The 20870-nt window shown below is 37.9% G+C and overlaps 1 protein-coding gene across 2 annotated transcripts in view; it reads left to right on the forward strand.

Annotated features, from left to right (window-relative positions):
• The window catches only part of ATL1 (atlastin GTPase 1), a 76017-nt gene that overhangs the window by 9618 nt on the left and 45529 nt on the right, over positions 1–20870 (forward strand). For both annotated transcript variants that reach the window (XM_039217338.1, XM_039217337.1), the window contains exon 2: positions 2302–2472. In XM_039217338.1, the coding sequence (XP_039073269.1) occupies positions 2439–2472 (34 nt within the window). In that variant the 5' untranslated portion in view covers positions 2302–2438. The remainder of the gene's footprint in view (positions 1–2301; positions 2473–20870) is intronic.

Consider the following 20870-nt stretch of genomic DNA (forward strand, 5'->3'; position numbering starts at 1 on the left):
CTCATTCCCCTCTCCCCTCCCCTCTGGCAACCACCAGTTGTTCTCTGTTTTGGAGTCTGTTTTTTTTTTTTAATATTTTTTGTTCATTTGTTTTTTCTTAAATTTCACATCTGAGTGGAGTCATATGGTATTTGTCTTTCTCTGCTTGGCTTATTTCACTTAGCATTATACTCTTTAAGTCCATCCATGTTGTTGCAAATGGCAAGGTTGAGAGAGCTCTTTTTGTAAGATCAGGGGAAATGAGCATGGTGAGGGAACCAGTAGGAAAAAAAAAACAAAACATTGAGGATATAGGAGGGAGGGAGTAATTTATGGAGGAACATCCCAGAGGGGCCAGGATGAGAAGAGTTTTAGAGTACTAATACACAAATATCTGTTCTTCCTTTTTTCCAATTTGAAAGAAACTTGACCTTGACATTTTAAAAGCAGCCAAATGATGTGTAATACCATACCATATAATTCACCAATTTAAATTGTATAATTCAGTGTCTGCAGAATTGTACAGAATTGATTTAAAACATCTTAACACAGGAGAGGGCTCCATAGCTCAGGGGTTAGAGCACTGGTCTTGTAAAACATCTTAACACATTTTAATTGTCCCAGAAAGGAACCTTGTACTCAAATGCAGTCACTCTCCACTTTTTCCTCCTTATTTGTTTATGTATCTTTGTGTCTCTGTGTGTGTCTGTGGACTCTACTGTACTTTTTAAAGTGAGATTTACCCAAAAGGAATTATCAGGCTGGAATCTGAGCTGAGAATTAAAATTAAGACATGCCAGAAAAGCATAATATACTTCTTTTTATTCCATGAATTTGGCTTGTAGATACAGGGGTGAGATAATTCCTGTTTTCCTATGTTGTTACATTGGGAAATGTAACTCTATTGAACACAGTCCCCTTCATTTATTATTTTTTAAGCTTATTTGTTTTGAGAGAGTATTGGGGGGTGGGGAGGGTGCGAGAGAATCCCAAGCATTCAGAGCGCAGCCTGAATTGTGGCTCGATCTCACTAAGTGAGATCATGACCTGAACTGAAATCAAGAGTCAAGTGCTTAATCAATACAGATGCCCCTGTCGTCCCTTTTAAAACTATAATGTAAACTTGGTTTACAGTGTTCATGGCTCTGAGGTCACTACAACCATTAACTGAAATCTGGAATGCCTAAGATCTAACAGTGGTGGGTGAGATAGTTTGGTTTTTGGCATGTTGATTTTGAAGTGTCAGTAGGAAAACAAAGTGAAGATGACATTGGGCAGTTATAAATTTGGTTCCAATAAGACGATTTTTCTCTCCTTAAGAGAGCATAAAACTAGAAGCACAGATTTTGAAATTATCAGGATGAAGGTCCTGTCTGAAGCCATAATAGTAGATTACATTGAGTGAACATAGAGTGAAGAGTTGTTTATGGTGAAGAGACCAATGATCTGATAATTAAGAGGGTAGCAATAATCTTGTAGGTAGAACTGATCTGCAGAGTGTGGGCAACAACCAAACGCAAAAGAAAACTGTAAGGAATGGGTTAATGGTATCTTGAGGATCAAATAGCATGAAAGGACTTCTTCTAGAATACTGAATGCTGAATTTGTAGGTAGAGAGGAAGAAATCAGTGCCTTTGCCTTTTGCTTTGTTATTCAAAAGTGTCTGCAACCTTTGTGGCTGCCAAGGCTCACCCAGACTATGTAGTATGATTTTACCTAAAATATTTGTCAGTATAACTCTAGAGTTTTACTCTGCAAATATGATGGGCATTTTTGCCTAGTAGACATTTATAGATTATGATTAATTTCCAGCTTTCATTTATCTCAATCTTGATCTAAATTTTGCTATCCTAATTTTAAAAGTCAGGCCTTTTCAGTATACAGATAAAAAGTGAATGATACCCTCTTTACCAACATGACCTTGTTTTTAAAATAGGGGAAAATGGTGCTTGGTAGATAAGTGCAGATTATTTTAACTTCTTTGGCTATATAAATGTTGCCTACATATTGGTGCTAATTTGTATTTGTTCAAGGAAATGGCTTTTTGAACATCCAGAATAATGCAGTATATTAGTTTGTGTATTTGTATGACTAGCTAATGCTGCTAAATTCTTTGAGAGTGTGTGTGAGGGGGTGCTGTTTATTTGTGTGTGTTTTCCGTGGAAAATGTTGCAGTGCATCGTCTGTTCCTGTCTTCGTGCTCTGGGGGTGGGCCGAGGTAGGGAGGGTGTGACGCTGGTATTTGTGTGAACTCGGGCTTGTGATGCTGAGCTCGGTTCATCCGCTTTCTCCTCCCTTCTCCTCCCCACTCCTTCCCACCAGCGCCACAGCAACATCCTCAGAGTCTGAGCGAACTGCGCCCAGCACGGGCACGGAGCCTCCCACCGCCAGCAACCTGCGGCCCGAGAGAAGAGCCAGCTCAGTGACAGCGCCTCACCGCCACCAGTCCCCGGACCACCATGGCCAAGAACCGCAGGGACAGAAACAGTTGGGGTGAGTAACATACGGTGACTTCTGCAGCCTGCGCGGGGACTGGCCCTCTGCTTTCTGCTTCTGGGGACGAGAGGGCCAAGGGCTGGGAGACGGGCCACGACCGAGCTGCTCCCTGTAGGGCCGGAGAAACCATGGCCGAGTGGTACCCATGTAAGCGGAATCGCGCTGTGGAGCGAGGGCTGCAGCTTCCCTCAGGCCGGAGCCCCCTGCGTCTCCCCCACCCCCAGTCCTCCTCCTCGCAGCATTTGGACAGCACCCGCCTGTCGCCTCCCCGGGACTCGGTGGTTCCGCTTTAGCGATCTGTTGGCAGGAAGACGATTAAGTAGGCAGGGACTGTTACCAGCCGAGGGGGGCGAGGGGGTTGGGATCCCTAACCCCCAGCCCCTTTCCCGGGAGCTTTGAGCCCTTCCGCCTGGCAGGGCGCGGGCGCCCGAGCGGGCGGCAAGCTGGAACAATGAGGCAGAGGCGCGCCGGGCCCGGTGGGAGCGATGCAGACCTGAGCAACCCAGGAAAAGGGGCGCCCGCTGGGGAGTGCCCCCTCGCCGCAGTACTTGTTTTAATTTGGGGTTCGGTGGGGAATTGGGGAAGAAGGGAAGCAAAGTTGTGGTTTCCAGCCTCTGCTCCACCCCAATCTGCCACCCCATTCAAGCCTGTCCTAAGGGTGGCATTGTTCTTTGATTTTACCTTTTGGAGATATTGGGCTCATGATTCAGCACCAGGCCGAGGGGAGGGGGAAGGAGAGGCTAGGCCCAGTGGGTTCACGCCGCGAGTGGGTGGGCGGCGCTCACGCAGGCGGGGAAGAGAGAACGCAGTGATGCAGGAGAAATCGCGGCCCCGCCCCGCTCTGCTGCTCCTGACTGGGTTCAGGACGGAGAGTGTGGGCAGCTGGGGCGTCTTTTTCTGCCTTCGGCTCCGGTTTGCTTCCGGTCGCAGTGCTAACCTCACTACCATCTAAGGAACTGAAGCCTTTCAGGGCTTTTTATTATCTGATCCAGAGCAGATCTCAGGCCACTGTTCCTTGGTGGGTAGAGAAATATTTTATTCATTAGCTTTGTTATTTGGAAAGTTTACACACATCCTAAACTCCTAAGTTTGGAGCTCCCAGATTCTCTAAAGGTGTCTCAGTGAGATCTCTTCTATAACTGTCCATCGGACCAGGAGATATAAATTTAAATTGTAATTGTTTTTTGGGGGTTTGGGGCTTACTATTGTCAAAAGACCGCATTTCTCCTTGCCTGATTGGTCACAGGACCACCTTAACTCCCAGTATGCAAGGTTTGTGGTAGGTGTGGAGAGATGGTGCAGGGAGGCCTGTGTCTCTGGTTGTCTGAATTTAAAAGAAAGCGGTTTCATTTTCTGAGATTACCAAACCTCAGTTTTAGTAAATATGACTATTGCAATAACATTGTTTTCTTTGCTTCTTAGGAAATTATGAGTAAGCTTTTTCACTGTCCCCCTAACTTTTCCTTGGCTTAAAATAGGAATTTTTTTTAAAGTTTATTTATTTTGAGAGACACAGCAAAGAAGGGGCAGAGAGAGGGGGAGAGAGAGAGAGAATCCCAGGCAGTATCTGAGTTGCCAGTGCAGAGAGCCCCATGTGGGACTCGAACTCACTAACTGTGAGTATGTGACCTGAGCCTAAATCAAGAGTCAGTCTCTCAACTGACTGAGCCACCCAGGCGCCCCTGGACTAGGAATTTCTTGAACAGTCTAGTTAAGGTGTGGATGTTCAAGTCAGTTTTGGTCTTGATCTCTTTGCATTGTTGATTCAACCCTGTTAAGAGACAGGCATGTGAAATTTTATTCTGAGGATTAAAATTCTTCTTAGTGAAGCTTAGGATCATTATTCTGCAGTATTTTCTTTGGTTTCAGATTTCTTATATGGTAGAGGTTTTCTCCTGTCTTGGGAGTGTGTTTCTCAAATGGGATTTGCATAAAAATCACATTGGGAAATTATTACAATGCATATTTTCACATCTTCCAGCCAGAGTTTTTCTCTTTTTTAATTATTTTTTTATTTAAAAATGTTCAAGTCCAGATAGTTTACAGTGTTATATTCATTTCAGGTGTACAATATAGTGAATCAACACTTTCATACGTCACCGGGTGCTCATCACAAGTGCATGCCTTCATCCCCATCACTTGTTTCACCCATCCCCCTACCCATCTCCTTCTGGTAATCATCAATCTGTGCTATAGTTAAGAGTCTGTTTCCTGGTTTGTCTCTCTCTCTCTCTCTTTTTTTTTTCTCATTTGTTTTGTTTCTTAAATTCCACATGAGTAAAATCATAGGATATTTGGCTTTCTCTGACTTATTTCTCTTAGCATTATACTCTCTAGCTCCATCCATGTCATTGCAAATCAGCCAGAGTTTTTCAATCAATAGCTGAAATGAGGTCTAGGAATCTGCCTTTTAATTAGCATTTCAGGTGATTGGCAAGCACTGGATTATTTATATTTGATGGGAACATGTCCCAGGCAGTTTACCCAGAAGTCATCAAGAGTCTCAACTCCAGTGATGAATTAGGAAAAGAAATACTAAAGTCACTATGTGTTCACTGGAAATTTTCACAGGAAAGAAATATTGAAATTGTGGAGTCTTGATGCTGTATGGAAATGCTTTAATAGTCAGATTTTTCTTTGCCATAAAGTATATATGATATGTGGCACCTGGATGGCTAGTCGGTTAAGAATCTGACTCTTGGTTTCGGTTCAGGTCATGATCTCACAGGTTTATGAGTTTGAGCTCCACTTCTGGCTCTACACTGATGGCATGGAGCCTGCTTGGGATTCTCTCTCCCTCTCCCCCACCAACTTGTGTGCACATGCTCTCTGTCTCTTTCTTTCAAAATAAATAATAAATAAACTTTAAGAAATAAAGTATATATGATGTAAATGACTTAGAAAAATGTAGCAGGGGCGCCTGGGTGTTTCAGTCGGTTAAGGGTCTGACTTCAGCTTGGGTCATGATCTTGCAGTTTGTGACTTTGAGCCCCACATCAGGGTCTGTGCTGACAGCTTGGAGCCTGGAGCCTGCTTCCGATTCTGTGTCTTTCTCTCTTCCGCCTTCTCTCTCTCTCTCTCTCTCTCAAAAATAAATAAACATTAAAAAATTTTAAAAGAAAAGAAAAATGTAGCAATATGGAGTATGAAATAGAGGTTTTTGGCAAAGACATTAGCCATGTCTGTCCTGATTCCATGTTATCACTAGCACCTAGTATAATACCTAACACTGAGTAGGCATTTAGTAATAACATCAACAGCTAATGTCGCTGAGCTAAGATCATATGAAGTAGGTACTGTAATCCTCATTTTACGTATTAAAGGTAAGTGATGGAGCCAGGATTCCAACTCTGGCAGTTTGACTTCAGATTCTTTTTATCTTCACCAGCACGCCACACTGCCTCGTAGGAGTTGACAATACCTTCTGTATTGTATAGAGCTACAGTTTTTAAGACACAGTCACCTGCATTATTTTTTTAAATTTTAGTTAGCATGCAGTGCAGTATTGGTTTCAGGAGTAGCATTCAGTGACTCATTACTTATAGCACCCTGTGCTCATCCTAACAAGTATCCTTCTTAATGCCCATCACCTGCATTATTGCTTTTGCTCTTTAGCCTCTGAGTTGTAATCCCTCTTTTGCAAAGAACAAAACTGAGTCTCAGGTAGGTTAAAGGACTTGGCAAAAATCATGTATTTAGTAAGTTAGAGGAAAACCTAGAGTTGTCTTCTAATTGATTTTCTATAGCATAATGCTGTGGAATGTTTTATAAAATAATGGGGCATGGTGTGAGGATAGAGAGAAAACAGGCTCATGTGACAGCTTTTAAAGCTCAGCTTTTAAAAACTCAGATGATAGCTTTAAAAAAAAAAAAAAAAAAAAGACAATGACCTGACCTTATCATCTAGCGAAATATCTTTCAGGCAAGTTAGAAAGCAGTAAGTCAAGGCCAAAGGTAGACTCCTCAGAATTGGAAAATACAGTGATTCCAAGAAAAGGGCAAGAGAGAATTTGCAAAATTTGTACAGGGTACCTAAAATTGAGAGAAGAACCCTGTAGGACCATATCACAGCTAATCTTTTTCTCTGAGTAGTCAGAGACCTGTTAGGTTCCAATAGGGCCATGGAAGCTACAAAGCAAAAAAGCAGCTCTACTAACCAAGAATTGGGGGTGGTATTTGAGGATCATATCCAGAGCTACAAGTGAGACGCAGGTCTGTGAGTAGAACTGAGAATCACAACACCTATGCCTAAATCTACACTGAACCAGAAGTTTCAATAAATGTAAGCATTTAAAAGTCCATTCTTCAGAGGTCGATATTATTATTCTCATTTGAATATCAGAAATCCGAGACTAGGCAGGAGGAATGTGCCAGAGGTCCTATAATTTATAAGTTATATATCTAAGGTTTAAGTTTAGAGTTGTTTGCTTCCTCACTCTGCGTGATGAAGGCAAGGCACTGTATGAGTATGCCAAAAAGGCGCCACAACAAGCCCATCTAGGCTTAAGCTTGTATAAGAAATCAATGCTCTATAAACTTGATCACTTTGGACTAGAAAAGAAGGCAGAGAGTGTAGTAGTGTGGAAAATAGAGGATACAGATGGCTATCAGAGGTAGTAGCCCAGAAAGCAGTCTTTCAGTGTTGACCTTAGAGTTTAAATACTACCAGAAACAACAAAAATGCATCCTTTAAAATTTGTTTTTGTTAATTACAGTTGCTTAAAACTTGGGAGCTCACATGGGAATTGGGTTTTTCTACAGTGTAATAGAAACTTTCAGTACATTGTTGCTTTAGAAAAAGAATATTTGCAGTAAGTATAGAGAGTGTCTATGTGTTGAAAAAGCATTAGGTTTCTGTTTTTGTTTTTTGAGGTAAGATTAAAAGTGATCTTGAGTATAGTATAGTTATTTCCTGCTCTTTCTTTTCCATTTGGCTGTATTCTGTTTTTTTAAAATGAGACCGTTCGTCCCTTTTCACTTGCCTCATTCTGTATATATCTACTCCTGAAACAAAATAAAATTTCTAATGAGTCATACATGTACTTCCCCTACAGACTCTCCCATCCCATTTTGCTGATTTAATTTGCCTTCCTTACATCTTTTTTTCAAATAACATTTTTCCAAAGATAGATTTTTTTTTTATCCTTTACACCTTGTCTGATGCCTCCTGAGTTATATCTTTGCTCTGTTTCAAACTCTGTAGACTTCATTATCTTTAGAACCAGTGACTAGACTCTAAATGGAACCTGTGATCATCAGGAAAATGATCTACTGAGATAATTTTGGTCATAAAAAAAGGTGGGATATTTTTTAATTTAGAGGCTCTTCCTCTTTTACATAGAATTTTATGAAAATATCTGTGTACAAAAGAACATATAAAACACAGATGTTCACTTTTGAAGAAAATGATAGCATGATCATGAGAACCTATAAGCCCCTTCCGAACTGAAAAAAAATGACTTTATCAATATTTTTATACTACTTATGTGCCCTTCCTTAATAGCATCCTCTCCTCCCCTCTCCAAAGATAAACACCTTCATAAATTTGGTGTTTCTCATTTCCTGATCTCTTTCAATATGTATATATCAAATATGCATTTTAAAGAACCTAATGTCAATGGAATCTAGAGTATGCATTTTTCCACAAAATATTTTGTTCACTTCACATCCTCATCCACATTTGGTATCATAATAGATGTGAAATGATCTCATTGTGGTTTTTTTCTATGTATAGTAAAGCTTTTTCTCCCTTGTTTCCTGATTACTATCGTCTCATGTATTTAGTTAATTTTTTTTGTAGTGTAACTTTAAAAGTTTATTATTTTGAGAAAGAGAGAGCACATGTACCTGTGCACCTGTGTGAAGAGTGGGGGAGGGGGAGAGAGAGAGAGACAGAGAGAGACAGAGAGAGGGAAAGAGAGAATTCCAAGCAGGCTCAGTGCTATCAGTGCAGATCCCAGTGTGGGGCTTGATCTCATGAACCGTGAGATCATGACCTAGTAGAAACCAAGAGTTGGATGCTTAACTGACTGAGCCACCCACATGCTCCTGTAGCGTAACATTTTAATTCCCTTATCGTTTATGTTTTGTTTATAGCATACGCTATGGCTTGAATATTGGTATCCCCCCAAAATTCATGTCGTATGTGATAGTACAGGAAGTGGTGGCAGCGGAGGATGCTTAGACCTTGAGAGTGAAACCCTCTGAGTGAGGTGAATGGGATGTATAGCCCTCTCTTAAAATAGGCCCCACAGAGTTCCCTAGCCCCTTCCACCATGTCAGGATACAGTGAGGAGTCTGTGACTCGGAAGAAGGCCCTCACCTGACCATGCTGGCACTCTGACCTGGTCCTCTAGCATCCAGAACTGAGAACTAAATTTTGTTGTTTATAAACTACCCAGTCTGTGATATTTTGTTATAGCAGCCTGAACTAAGACATTCTAGAACTATTTTCTTTGTGGTTACCATGAGGATTACATTTAATATCCTGAAGTTATAGTAGTCTAATTTGAAATTATATCAGTTTAATTACAATAACCTATAAAAACTCTGCTCCTTTTTAGCTCTATCTGCACTCCTTTTAGTTACTGATGTCCCACAATTACATCTTTATACATTATGTGTGCAAAACATAAACTAATAGTTATTTTTTAAAATGCATTAGCCCCCGAAGAAACACATGGAAGATGCTCAATCACTAATCATTAGGAAATGCAAATCAAAACCACAATGAGATATTACCTTACACTTGTCAGAATGGCTAGAATAAAAAAGACAAGAGATAACAAGTGTTGGCCAAAATGTGGAGAAAAAGGAAGCCTCACAGTTGGTGGGAATGTAAAATGGTGCAGCCACTGTAGAATACAGTATGGAGGTTTCTCAAAAAATTAAAAATAGAAATATGACATGATCCAGTAATTCCAATACAGTCATTCTTTTTTTTTTTTCCTTTGAATGGATGATATCCTCTTGTTTTTTTGTATGCCTTGTGATTTTTGTTATGGAAGACTGGACATTTGAATCTAATAATGTGATAAGAAATAGGAAAGTTACTGTCAACTTGGTTAGTTCCCTGTCTACTCCCAGAATCCTCCCCTGCCCGACCAGATTGCTGTAGGGACCTAGTGTGCCTGACAGCTAAATTGTTGACATTTCTTTTCTCCTCTGCATCAGTTTTGCACAACTGTCCTTTTTCTTTCAAAACTACAGCATCCCCACAGATGTGTGCATTTGGACAAAAATACTAAAAATAAAACAAACAAACAAAAACATGTACTCAGCCCATCTCCTCAGTACCACCTGGAAAAACATTTACATTCTTTTCAATAAATAGCAAGCACTATGAAAAAAAAGAAAAGAAAGTCAAATTCTTTTCCTTCCCCCAGGGTTTTCTAGGTTTGGGATTTTTTTTGTTAGTTTGTTTGCAGCATTATAGGATGTCTTTATGCTGCAGAACAACCTGAGGTATAAACTTAAGACATTCTCGGGTCTTTTTTGAGCCTGTGCCATTCCCTGGGCATGTGTGGTAAGTTTTTTTATTTTCACTGTATATGCAGTTACTTTTCAATATCCTAATCTTTAATGGCTGGCTCCCCAAAGAGGAAAAAGTGAAAATTGAAGAAGTAAAAAAAGGACTAGTCCTTGGGGCACCTGAATTGCTCAGTCAGCTGAGCATCTGACTCATGTTTTGGCTCAGGTCTTGATCCCAAGGTCATGGGATCAAGCCCCATGTCAGGCTCCGCACTAAGCATGGAGCCTGCTTAATTCTCTCTCTCTCTCTCTCTCTCTCTCCCTCTCCCTCTCCCTCTCTCCCTCTCTCCCTGTCTCCCTGTCTCCCTCTCTCCCTCTCTCCCTCTCCCCTCTCTCCCTCTCCCCCTCTCCCCCTCTTCCCCTCTCCTCCCCTTCTCCCTCCCCCACCTCTATCACTGCCTCTCAGACTTACCCCCCCCAGAAAAGGAGCTGGCCCATTAAATCTCCTGGAAGTTACTTCATCTAGAAGGAAGGGGCAGTCAGCACTGGGAGAGAACACAACTCTGCATCTGCACCTTTGTGAAAAGAAGCAGCAATCAGCAGTTGGTACACAAATCGCCAAATTTTGGAGGACAGGGTCCTTACTGACTACCCTGACTTCTGCAAGCTGTGTGTAACGTGCATTAACTGCCTGCCATAGGGCTGAGGAGGGAGGATCAGTAGCCACTGCTGAGTTAAGATGTGAAATTGACTAAAATGAACTACAACTTAACCGTTCATGCCTTCTGCCAGAAGTTGTAAGCCTTCCAGAGTTCCAGTAGTTCTGTCAGTCAGATTCTGTCGTGTAATTGTTGTCCTGCTAGGGAGACAGATTTCTGGTGCTTCCTACTCTGCAGCCTTTCCAACTTCATTTTAAGCTCTAGAACTGTTTGGATTTTATTTTTAGGGGTAGTGTGATATAGAAATCTCTTTGACTTTTTTCCCCATATGGATATAAGTGTCCCAGACTCATTATTGAATAATCCACCTTTTCCCCATTGATCTCCAAACTGTATGGTCAGATATTACTCCTGAATATGTGTGGGTCTGTTCCTGTGCTGCTGCTTGTACTCCAGTGCTATTTGTCTGTCCCTGTGTCAGTAACACAGTTTTAATTGCTATAGTTTCACAGTGTCTTCATGTGGTAGAGCAGATTGGTTTTCATTGTGTTCTTATTTATTGGTGTTTTGAACTATTCTTTATTCTCGGCTTTTGCTTTTGTATAAAAATTTTAGAGTCAGGTTTTCAAGTGCTTTAGAAAGCCCAGTTGGGATCTTTTAAATTAAAAGTATATCCTTTTTGTAGATTCATTTGATAGACTCAAGATTTTTACTGTACTGAATATTTCTATACACGTACATAGTATATTCCTTCATTTATTTAGATTTTGTTTCTTCGTGTCTTTCAGTAGTTTAAAAGCTCTCCTTGAAAGGTTGGCCTTTATATTTTTTGGTTGCTGTGATTTTTCCGTTATATTTTTTATTGGCTATTAATAAAAATGCAATTGATTTTTACACATTTATCTTATATCTAGCAACCTTGCAAAACTCTTATTAATATTTGTGTGAGAGAGTGCGTGTGTTAGAGTTGGGAAGGGGCAGAGAGAGAAAGAGAGAGAATGCCAAATAGGCTCCACACCCAGCACAGAGTCCAACATGGGCTCTCTCCTACAACCATGAGATCATGACCTGAGCCAAAATCAAGAGTTGGATGTTTAACCAAATAAGCCAGCCAGATGCCCCTTATTAGTTTTAATGAACGGTCTTTTGATTCTGTAGAATTTTCTATGTAAGAAAGCATATCATCTACAATAATGGCAGCTTTATTCATTCCTTCTTAGTCTTTATCTTTTAAGTCTTTTTCTTAACTTAGAATAAAAATGTTCTCCTTTTTCCAGGATAGAAGTTTTTTTTAAATCATCACTGGATATGGAATTATAATGAATGCATTTTCTGTATTTTTGAAATAATCATATGGGTATTATGCTTTAATTTTTTCCCGTGTTTAATTAAAGTATCTTCTGTGTTGAAGTGATCCTGCCTTCCTAGAATAAGCCAAGGCTTACTGTATTACCCTTTTAAATACATTGCTAAATTTTCTAATTTCTAAATTAGAAAAAAATTGCTTACAATTAATATTCCCTTTTCATATTTACTTTGACTTTCAATATATCAAGTTTATATTAACTTTATAAAATGAGTGGAAGATGTTTCTTTCTTCTTTCTTTTTTTTTTTTTTCCTCCTGTTCTCTACAAGAGTTTATGTGAGATTAGATTAATCCAGTTTGGGAAAACCTGTTTATTAAACCTGCTGTTTTCTTTATAGTAAAATTTTGAACTATTTTTTAAAATTTTACTTACTTATTTTTATAGAGAGAGACTGGATGAGTAGGGGAGGGACAGAGAGAGGGAGAGAGAGAGAGAGAGAGAGAGAGAGAGAGAGAATCCAGAGCAGTTTCCACACTATCAGTGCAGAGCCTGCCATGGGACTCAAACTCATGAAACCATGAGATTGTGACCTGAGCTGAAACCAAGAGTCAGAAGCTTAACTGAGCCACCCAGGTGTCCCAAGATTTTGAACTATTGATTTAACTTCAGTATGGGTTTTGGAACAATTAAAGCTTTTTATTTCTTCTTGAGTCAGTTTTAGTAATTTATATTTTTCTTGGAATCTGTCCATTTCATCAGCTTAGCATTAGATTGTTCTTAATTACCTGTTATTTTCTCTGCTTAATTTTATTTGTGTTTTCCTTCTTATATCTTTTATTGTTTAACTTCTCCTCTTTTATTTCTTTTATATTTACTTAATTTATGTGCATTTCTATTATTTTTGTACTTTCTTTGATTTCATTTTATATTCTCTTTTTAACTTAAAAAGTTGAATACTGAGCTTATTAATTTTCAGCTTGTCTTCTTGTATGTTGATATGCAGTAGATTAATTTTCATTTATTAATTTTCATTTCATTTAAATGTCTACAATAAATCATACCTTTATTTATAAATATACAGAAAGCATGGATTTTCAGGGCACCTGGCTGGCTCATTCAGTGGAGCGTGCAACTCTTGCTCTCAGGGTCATGGGTTCAAGCCTATGCTGGGTGTAAAGATTACTTAAAAATAAAATCTTAAAAAAACAAAGAAAGAAAGTATGGATTTTTCTAAATTTTGTTACTGTGTGATACTTAATTTTACTCTAGTTAATATCATATAGCAGTACTACAATCAATGGTCATAAAAATGTTCTCTATCTATAGTGTCCAGTATGGTAGCCACTAGCCATATATATCTTGTAAAGGATTGAAGTATGACTAGTGAGAATAAGGACCAAATACTTACTTTCATTTAATTTTAAATAATTTAAACAACCTCATGTGATTAGTTTCTACAGTATTGAGTTCATGTTTATACTCATGCTGTGAACTTTGTTGAAACTTGCTTTGTGTCCTAGTATATGTTTAATTTTTATAGATTTCCACAAAAGCCTGGAAAGCAATTTATATTTTCTAATTTTTGATTAGAAAACACTTTTGACTGTGCTTATGTATGTTTGCTAGCAGCTCAAGCTTATTTTCTTAAATAGAGTGAATAATTAATGGGTTTTTTTTAAAGACATAAGTTAGTATAAATATTTAAAGGCTGCACTTGCTGTCAGATCACTTTAAAATTTTTTAAATTCCAGTAGAGCTAACATATATAGTGTTATATTAGTTTTGGATATACATTATAGTGATTCAATAATTCTATATAGTTCAAGTTTTTTAAATGTATGTTCATTTTTTTCCATACTCTGATTTCTGGACTGTTTGATCTACCAGATATGGATATCTGATAGATACTTTAAAAATATGAGATTTTATTTAAAAAAATTTTTTTAACATTTATTTATTTTTGAGAGACAGATTATAAGTCGAGGAGGGACACAGAGAGAAGGAGACACAATCCAAAGCAGGCTCTAGGCTCTGAGCTGTCAGCACAGAGCCAGATGCGGGGCTCAAACTCACAAACTGTGAGATCATGACCTGAGCTGAAGTCGGACACCTAACTCACTGAGCCATCCAGGTGCTCCAAGATTTTAAAAAATGACAGTGGATTTGTCAATTTCCTCTTGGTCTGTCAAGCTTTTATTTTATTTTATTTTATTTAAATGTTTTATTTATTTCTAGGAGAGAGAGAGAGAGACAGCATGAGCAGGGGAGGGTCAGAGAGAGAGGGAGTCACAGATTGAAACAGGCTCCAGGCTCTGAGCCAGCAGTCAGCACAGAGCCCGACGCGGGGCTTGAACCCACAAACCGCGAGATCATGACCTAAGCGAAAGTCGGACACCCAACCGACTAAGCCACCCAGGCGCCCCTGTCAAGCTTTTATTGACATTTGAACTATGTTGTTAGGTGCTCACAAATGTGGATTTCTTATATTTTCCTAATGAATGAAGCCTTTTATTTTCTATGCAGTGATCCTCTTTATCTTGAGGAATGCTTTTTGCCCCAAAGTCCATTTTGTTTGATATTAATATAGATGCTTCATGTTTCTTTTGCTGATTTAGTTTGTGAACATACTGAGCAGAATTGGTTGGAGTAGGAGGCTGACTGATCTCCACAAAACAAATCATCTTGTCCATTTGATTTTTGAATACCTCCTCTTCAGTGAATGCCGTCTGGTGAGCATTCACATGGAACTGAATATACTTACACTCCATGTCCATTCCAAAGGTCCAGACACATGCTCCTTTGAAATACCTGACCAGGGCGCCTGGGTGGCGTAGTCGGTTCAGCGTCCGACTTTCGCTTAGGTCATGATCTCGCGGTTCATGGGTTCGAGCCCCCGCGTCGGGCTCTGTGCTGACTGCCAGCTCAGAGCCTGGAGCCTATTTCAGAGTCTGTATCTCCCTCTTTCTCTGGCCCTCCCCTGGTCACGCTCTCTCTCTCTCTCTCTCTCCTAGAAATAAATAAATATTAAAAAAAAAATACCTGACCATCTGCCCAAAATGTTAGCTACTGTCTGTGAATTAGTACAATGCCGTATCTTTGGCATTTACTGCAAGCCTCATGGGCACTGTGTGCTCTCATCTCTATGTGTTCTACCTGAAGAGAGTATAAGTTTCTTCTTTGCTGTCTCTTCCAGAGGTCATGAGTCAAAAGTTATATGTGGATTTTTGAGCATGTGGGAGGTTGGCACCCCTAATGTTTTTCAAGGGTCAGCTGTTTATATTTTTTAAGTATTGCAAGTTATGACAGCCAAAAAATTTATCTCCTTTAATTAGTATTTTTTGGGGCACCTGGGTGGCTCAGTTGGTTAAGCATCTGACTCTTGATTTTGGTTCAGGTCATGATCTCATGGTCATGGGATTGAACCCTACATCAGGCTCTGAGCTGAGGGTTGAATCTGCTTGGGATTCTCTCTCCCTCTCTCTCTGCCCCTCCACTGCTCGGGCACATATGTGCGCGCGCGCTCTCTCTCTCTCAAAATAAATAAATATTTTTTAAAAATTAGCATTTATTAAGTTACTAGTAAGACTGAACTTTTCCCTCTATGTCTCTTACCCATTAGTAGTTCTTCTTAAATGTTTATTCATTTCTGAGAGAGAGAGACAGCAGGGGAGGGTCACAGACAAGAGAGGGACAGAGTATCTGAAGCTGGCTCTGTGATGACACCAGAGGATGTGATGCTGGGCTGGAACTCATACACTGTGAGACTGTAATTTGAGCTGAAGTCGGACACTCAACTAACTGGGCCACCCAGGCACCCCAGTATTTTTTCTTTTTATCAGTTACTTATTCTTCTATTTAAGTCTTCTCACACATCTATGAATATATATGACACACACACATACAGTGCCTAAATTGTGATGGCATTGTTCTTCTAGAAGCATCCATTGAATAGTTATGGAATGCTTTTGTATTTAAAATAAACAAACAGACTATTAAATGATTTACTTATTTCTTCCAAGATTCTGAAGTTGTAGGACCTGCATTATTATATCCTCTTCCTCAAGGGTATTGCTAACAGAACAATCTGAGAGTCTGCATGGTAGTGTTCTGAGGTCTGCTGTGTGTCATCATCTCATTGTAGTTCATATCTCTGGTCTTGCTTAAACATTTTTTAGATACTCATTTTTGTGAGTTAATGTTGTTTTTGTTTCTTTAACTCATTTTGTCCCTTTCTGTATGAACTCCCTTTGTTGTGATTTTGGAAATCATTCTCGGTCACTCAGACAAATGTTTTCAGTCATTTTTCAAGTTTGTTTGTTCAAAAGAGACTTTATGGTGTAAGAAAATATATTTCCTTTTAATTTCAGTTGCTAAGAAAATTTCCTAGCTGCGATGTCTTTTCTCCATAAAGCCTCCAATGTACTCATAGTTTATCATCCTGTGGGGTTTAATTTCTGATGGAAAGATAATAGATTTTTTCAAAGTTTACAATCAAGAAAATTACAAATACATACCCCTGTCATCTCCAAGATATTAAAATGATTATTCTCCATATTTAAAATTATTGAAGATTCCCTTTCAACATATATAAACCTGTAGCTGGGTGGCCAGCTTCCAGTGATTTAGAATACTACATAAAACAGAAAAGTCCCAGAAGCTTTATTGAATATAAAATCCACTATATGAAAAGGTGAAACAATATATATTTTTTAGTTCTCTCCTCGTGAGCCATACATTTGTATCATCCATAGTAAAATGTTAATTCCCATCTGGTTTGCTTCTATCCTGTTTTCTGCCTCTTCCTCTTTTAAAAATTTGCATAGTGCTCAGGGAATTGAAACTAAGTTTAGTTTAGCAAAACATATTTAAGAGGGTAAAAATCAGGTTCTAAAGAAACTTGGCACTGCATTTTATAGGATTTTTTGATTCTTTATAACAAAGATAATCCTAATTGCTTGGTTAAAATGTAGTTATTTATGAACAATGAATCAAGCATAACATTTATTCTTAATAATACTGTGCATCTCAATTTTTTTTCAGAACTATTTTACATTAAATTTATATAGTAAATATGTATTGGGTATGTACTGTGTGAGCTTCCATTATAAAAAGTTTTCTTCCCAAGAAGTGCAAACATGAGTAAGACAGTCTCCATTCTCCAGATATTTTTAGGCTGTGTTTTCAATTTCGACCTTTTTGATAGAACCTAAAGTTTTTCTAAATAAACAGTTTTTATTGAGATATAATTATATACTATACAATTCACTCACTTAAAGTGAACAATTCAGAGGCTTTCAATGCATTCAGAGTTGTGCATTCATCACTCAGTTTTAGAACATTTCATTAGCCCCAAAAAAGAAAACTTGGATATCCTAGTCCCCTCCCACTCTCCAGTCCTAGGCAAGCAGTCATCCACTTTCTGTCTCTGTAGATTTACCTGTTCTTGGCATTTTATATAAATGGGATCATACAGTATGTTGTCCTTTGTGACTCCTTATTTAACATTGTGTTTCAGAGTTTATCCATGTTGTAGCATACATTGGTTCTGCATTTCTTTTCATTGCTGAATAATATTTCATTGTATGAATATGCCATAGTTTGTTTATTTATCAGCTGATGATATCTGGGTTGTAGCTTATCTAAATACTTATTTTTATATGTCAATATTTATTAGCATAAATATGTATAGATTGGTGGTTAGATAAGTTTCAGATAGGAAGCCTCTCTTAATTTTAGATGAGATGTAAACTAATTACTATGTATTTATAAATATTCCACAGATGTGTCCTATTTTATTATTCATTTCTACTGCTTAATAAAAAATTATTTCTGTATTTTTAGAAGTTTTATTACCAAAAAGAAATTTTTAATATGGTTTTTGCCTACATTTTTTTTTTAAACTGTTCATTTATTTTGAGGAGGGGGAATGAGAGAGAATCCTAAGCAGGCTCCACACTATCAGCATAGAGCCTGACCTCACAAACTGTGAGATCATGGTCTGAGCGGAAATCACAAGTCAGTCACTTAACCGACGGAGCCATGCAAGAGCCCCTATTTTGCCTACCTAATAATGAGACTTCTTCCCAAAAACCATTTTGTTATTTTATAGTCCTGATTCAGAGATTTCTTTTATTTTGCAGTATATTTACATCACACTTAATATATAATTTCCCTTTTCTTTGTTAAGTCCATACATAGTTCTTCAAAGGCCTTAAGCATATAAACCAAAAGTTCATAGTTATCTATCTCACTCACACCTAGTACACAAAGGCAGAGTAGGAAAGGATAATCATATACAAACATCTACTGAAGTCTTTTTCTCTCACCCACAATATTTACTCTGTTGCAGATCCTTTCAGTCTGCTTATCTCAGTCTGTTATCTGTCAGATGTGGCCCCTTACCACCTTCCCAGCCTGTTCCATCCATACTCTGTTCCTCCAAAATGCCAAACACATTCTCCTACATACTCGTCCCCCCAGCGATACCACACTATACACATCGTTTTGTACCTTGAGTTATTCTTCATGTTATATATTGGTAACTATTTCAAATGAGCTCCCTTATTCTTTACAACTACCTTATGTTTCACCGGTGGACAAACCATAGTTTATTATTTAGTCTCTTGTTGGTGGGCATTTACATTGCTTCTGATATTTTGCATGTGTATATATGAAGGATGAATTATTTTCTTTACTTTTATTTGTCTACTTATTTTTTGACTTGTAGCAAACATTACTATTAAACTCCACTCATTGGGCCAGAGACCCTTGTGTTAGTGACAGACTTGTCCTTTCTGTAGCCCACTACCTACACTTGTGAGTTCATCAGGATGAATTCTTTTCAACAGTATTGTGGGGTCAAGGAGTATGTTCTTTGTATTTTTGATAATTATTTGCCAAATTGTTGTCTAAAGATGTTATGTACATTTTAATTCCCGCCTGCAGTGCCTGAGGATACAAATTTACATCCCAACCAGTGAAAAGATTTATCACACTTCTGATCTTTGTGCATGGGATATATATAAAAAGTATTGATCTTTTAATTGAATTTTAAAAGATTTAAAATTTAAAAGATTAAAATTATTAAAATGTAAATTAAATTTTAATTTGCATGAGACTTAATGTTTTTATATGTGTGGAACCATTTGATAGTGTGGTTTTTATCAGCTTCTTATTTGTATCTTTTGTCCACATTTCCTATCTCACATTTAGGTCTAAGATTTGTTTGGAATTGATTTTTATTCATAGAGCAAGGGGTGAGGGTTCATTTTTTTCCTCCATATGAATATCCACCTGTCTTAGCATCATTTTTGGAAAAGATCATCCTTTCTTCATTTATTGCAGTGGCACCATTGTTGTGTTAGATGATAGTATATGTGTGGGGTTTGTTTCTGAAATCTCTAGGCTTTTCTATTTGTCTACCTGTCTATCCTTGTGACAGTTGCACTCTGTTTTCATTACTTTAGATTTTAAAAATCTGTTGGTATCTGTTAGTGTAAATCCCCAAATTTATTCTTCTTCAAGATTGTTTTTGTTATTCTCCGCTCTTGGCCTTTCCATTTGAGCTTATTAATCTGTATAAGAAGGATTTATACAAGAAAGAAACTTGCTAATTTGTAGAAGAAAGATTACTGACAGTTTATTTGGTGTTGTAATCAAATTGTGGATCAGTGGGGAACATGGACATATTTATAATATAGAGTCTTTTAATATGAGAACATGTATATACCTCTTTTAGTAATGTTTTAGTTTTTTCTGTAGAGGTCTTAAATATCTTCCACTCCATTTCAGTGATACATTGGAGCAGGTCATACTAGTTCCTGAGAGCTGATCAGGTGCATCTCTTCCCAGTTCCACATTCAGTGAGTCTCAATGATAGATTAAAATGGCCCATGGTGGTAGCATTTATTTCACAGAAGCTGGCAAACACTACAAATCAGGTTTTCCCATACCCACACACTGCTAAGAGATGGTTCATAAATATTTACCAGCATATCAGCTAGATTTATTACTAGATCTGCCAGGTTTTATAATGGTATATAAATGGTATTTTTATTATTATTTTTAAATGTTTGTTTATTTTTGAGAGAGATCACCAGCTGGATAGAAGCAGGGGAGGGGGAGGGAGAGGAACAAAGGATATGAAGCAGGACTTGAACTCATGAACCATGAAATCATGACCTGAGCCGAAGTCAGACGTTCAACCGATTGAGCCACCCAGGCGCCCCAATGATATTTTTATTTTTAAAAATGAATGTATAATGTATACACAATAAAATTCATGTCATTATTTTCCACACATATATTTTCCTTAGTGAAGTGTTGGTTTGCCTATTTTTAAATTGGGTTATTATATTATTATTGGAGAGGTTTGGTGTTAATTCTTTAAATGTTTGCTAGAAGCTATCTGGTCCTGGAGTTTTCTGTGAGGGTTTTTTGATTATTGATTCAATCCCTTTACTTACTATTGTTCTGTTTAGTTTTTCTGTTTGTTTCTTCCTGATTCACTCTTGGTAGATTGTACATTTTTAGAGATGCATCCATTTCTTCTAGGTTATGTAATTTGTTTATATAAAATTATATAGTAGTCTCTTCTAATTCTATGTATTTCTGTAGTGTCAGTTGTAATGTTTCCTCTTAATTTCTAATTTTCTTTGAGTCTCTTCTCTGTTTTGCTTAGTCTAGCTAATGGTTTGTCCATTTTATCTTTTTGAAGAACCAGCTCTTAGTTTCATTGGTCTTTCTATTGTTTTTCTGGTCTCTATTTCATTTATTCTGCTATGATCTTTAGTATTTCCTTTCTTCTGCTAACTTTGGACTTAATTTATTTTTCATTTTCTAGTTCCTTAAGGTGTAAAGTTAGGCTGTTTCTTGAGATCTTTCTGATTTCTTAATATATGCACATACTGCTATAAACTTTCCTCTCAGAACACTTTTACTGTTTCCTACAGTATTTGA

This window comes from Hyaena hyaena, unplaced genomic scaffold (genome assembly GCF_003009895.1).
Source record: "Hyaena hyaena isolate Hyena2069 unplaced genomic scaffold, ASM300989v1 scaffold_683, whole genome shotgun sequence".
NCBI classification, from domain to species: domain Eukaryota; kingdom Metazoa; phylum Chordata; class Mammalia; order Carnivora; family Hyaenidae; genus Hyaena; species Hyaena hyaena.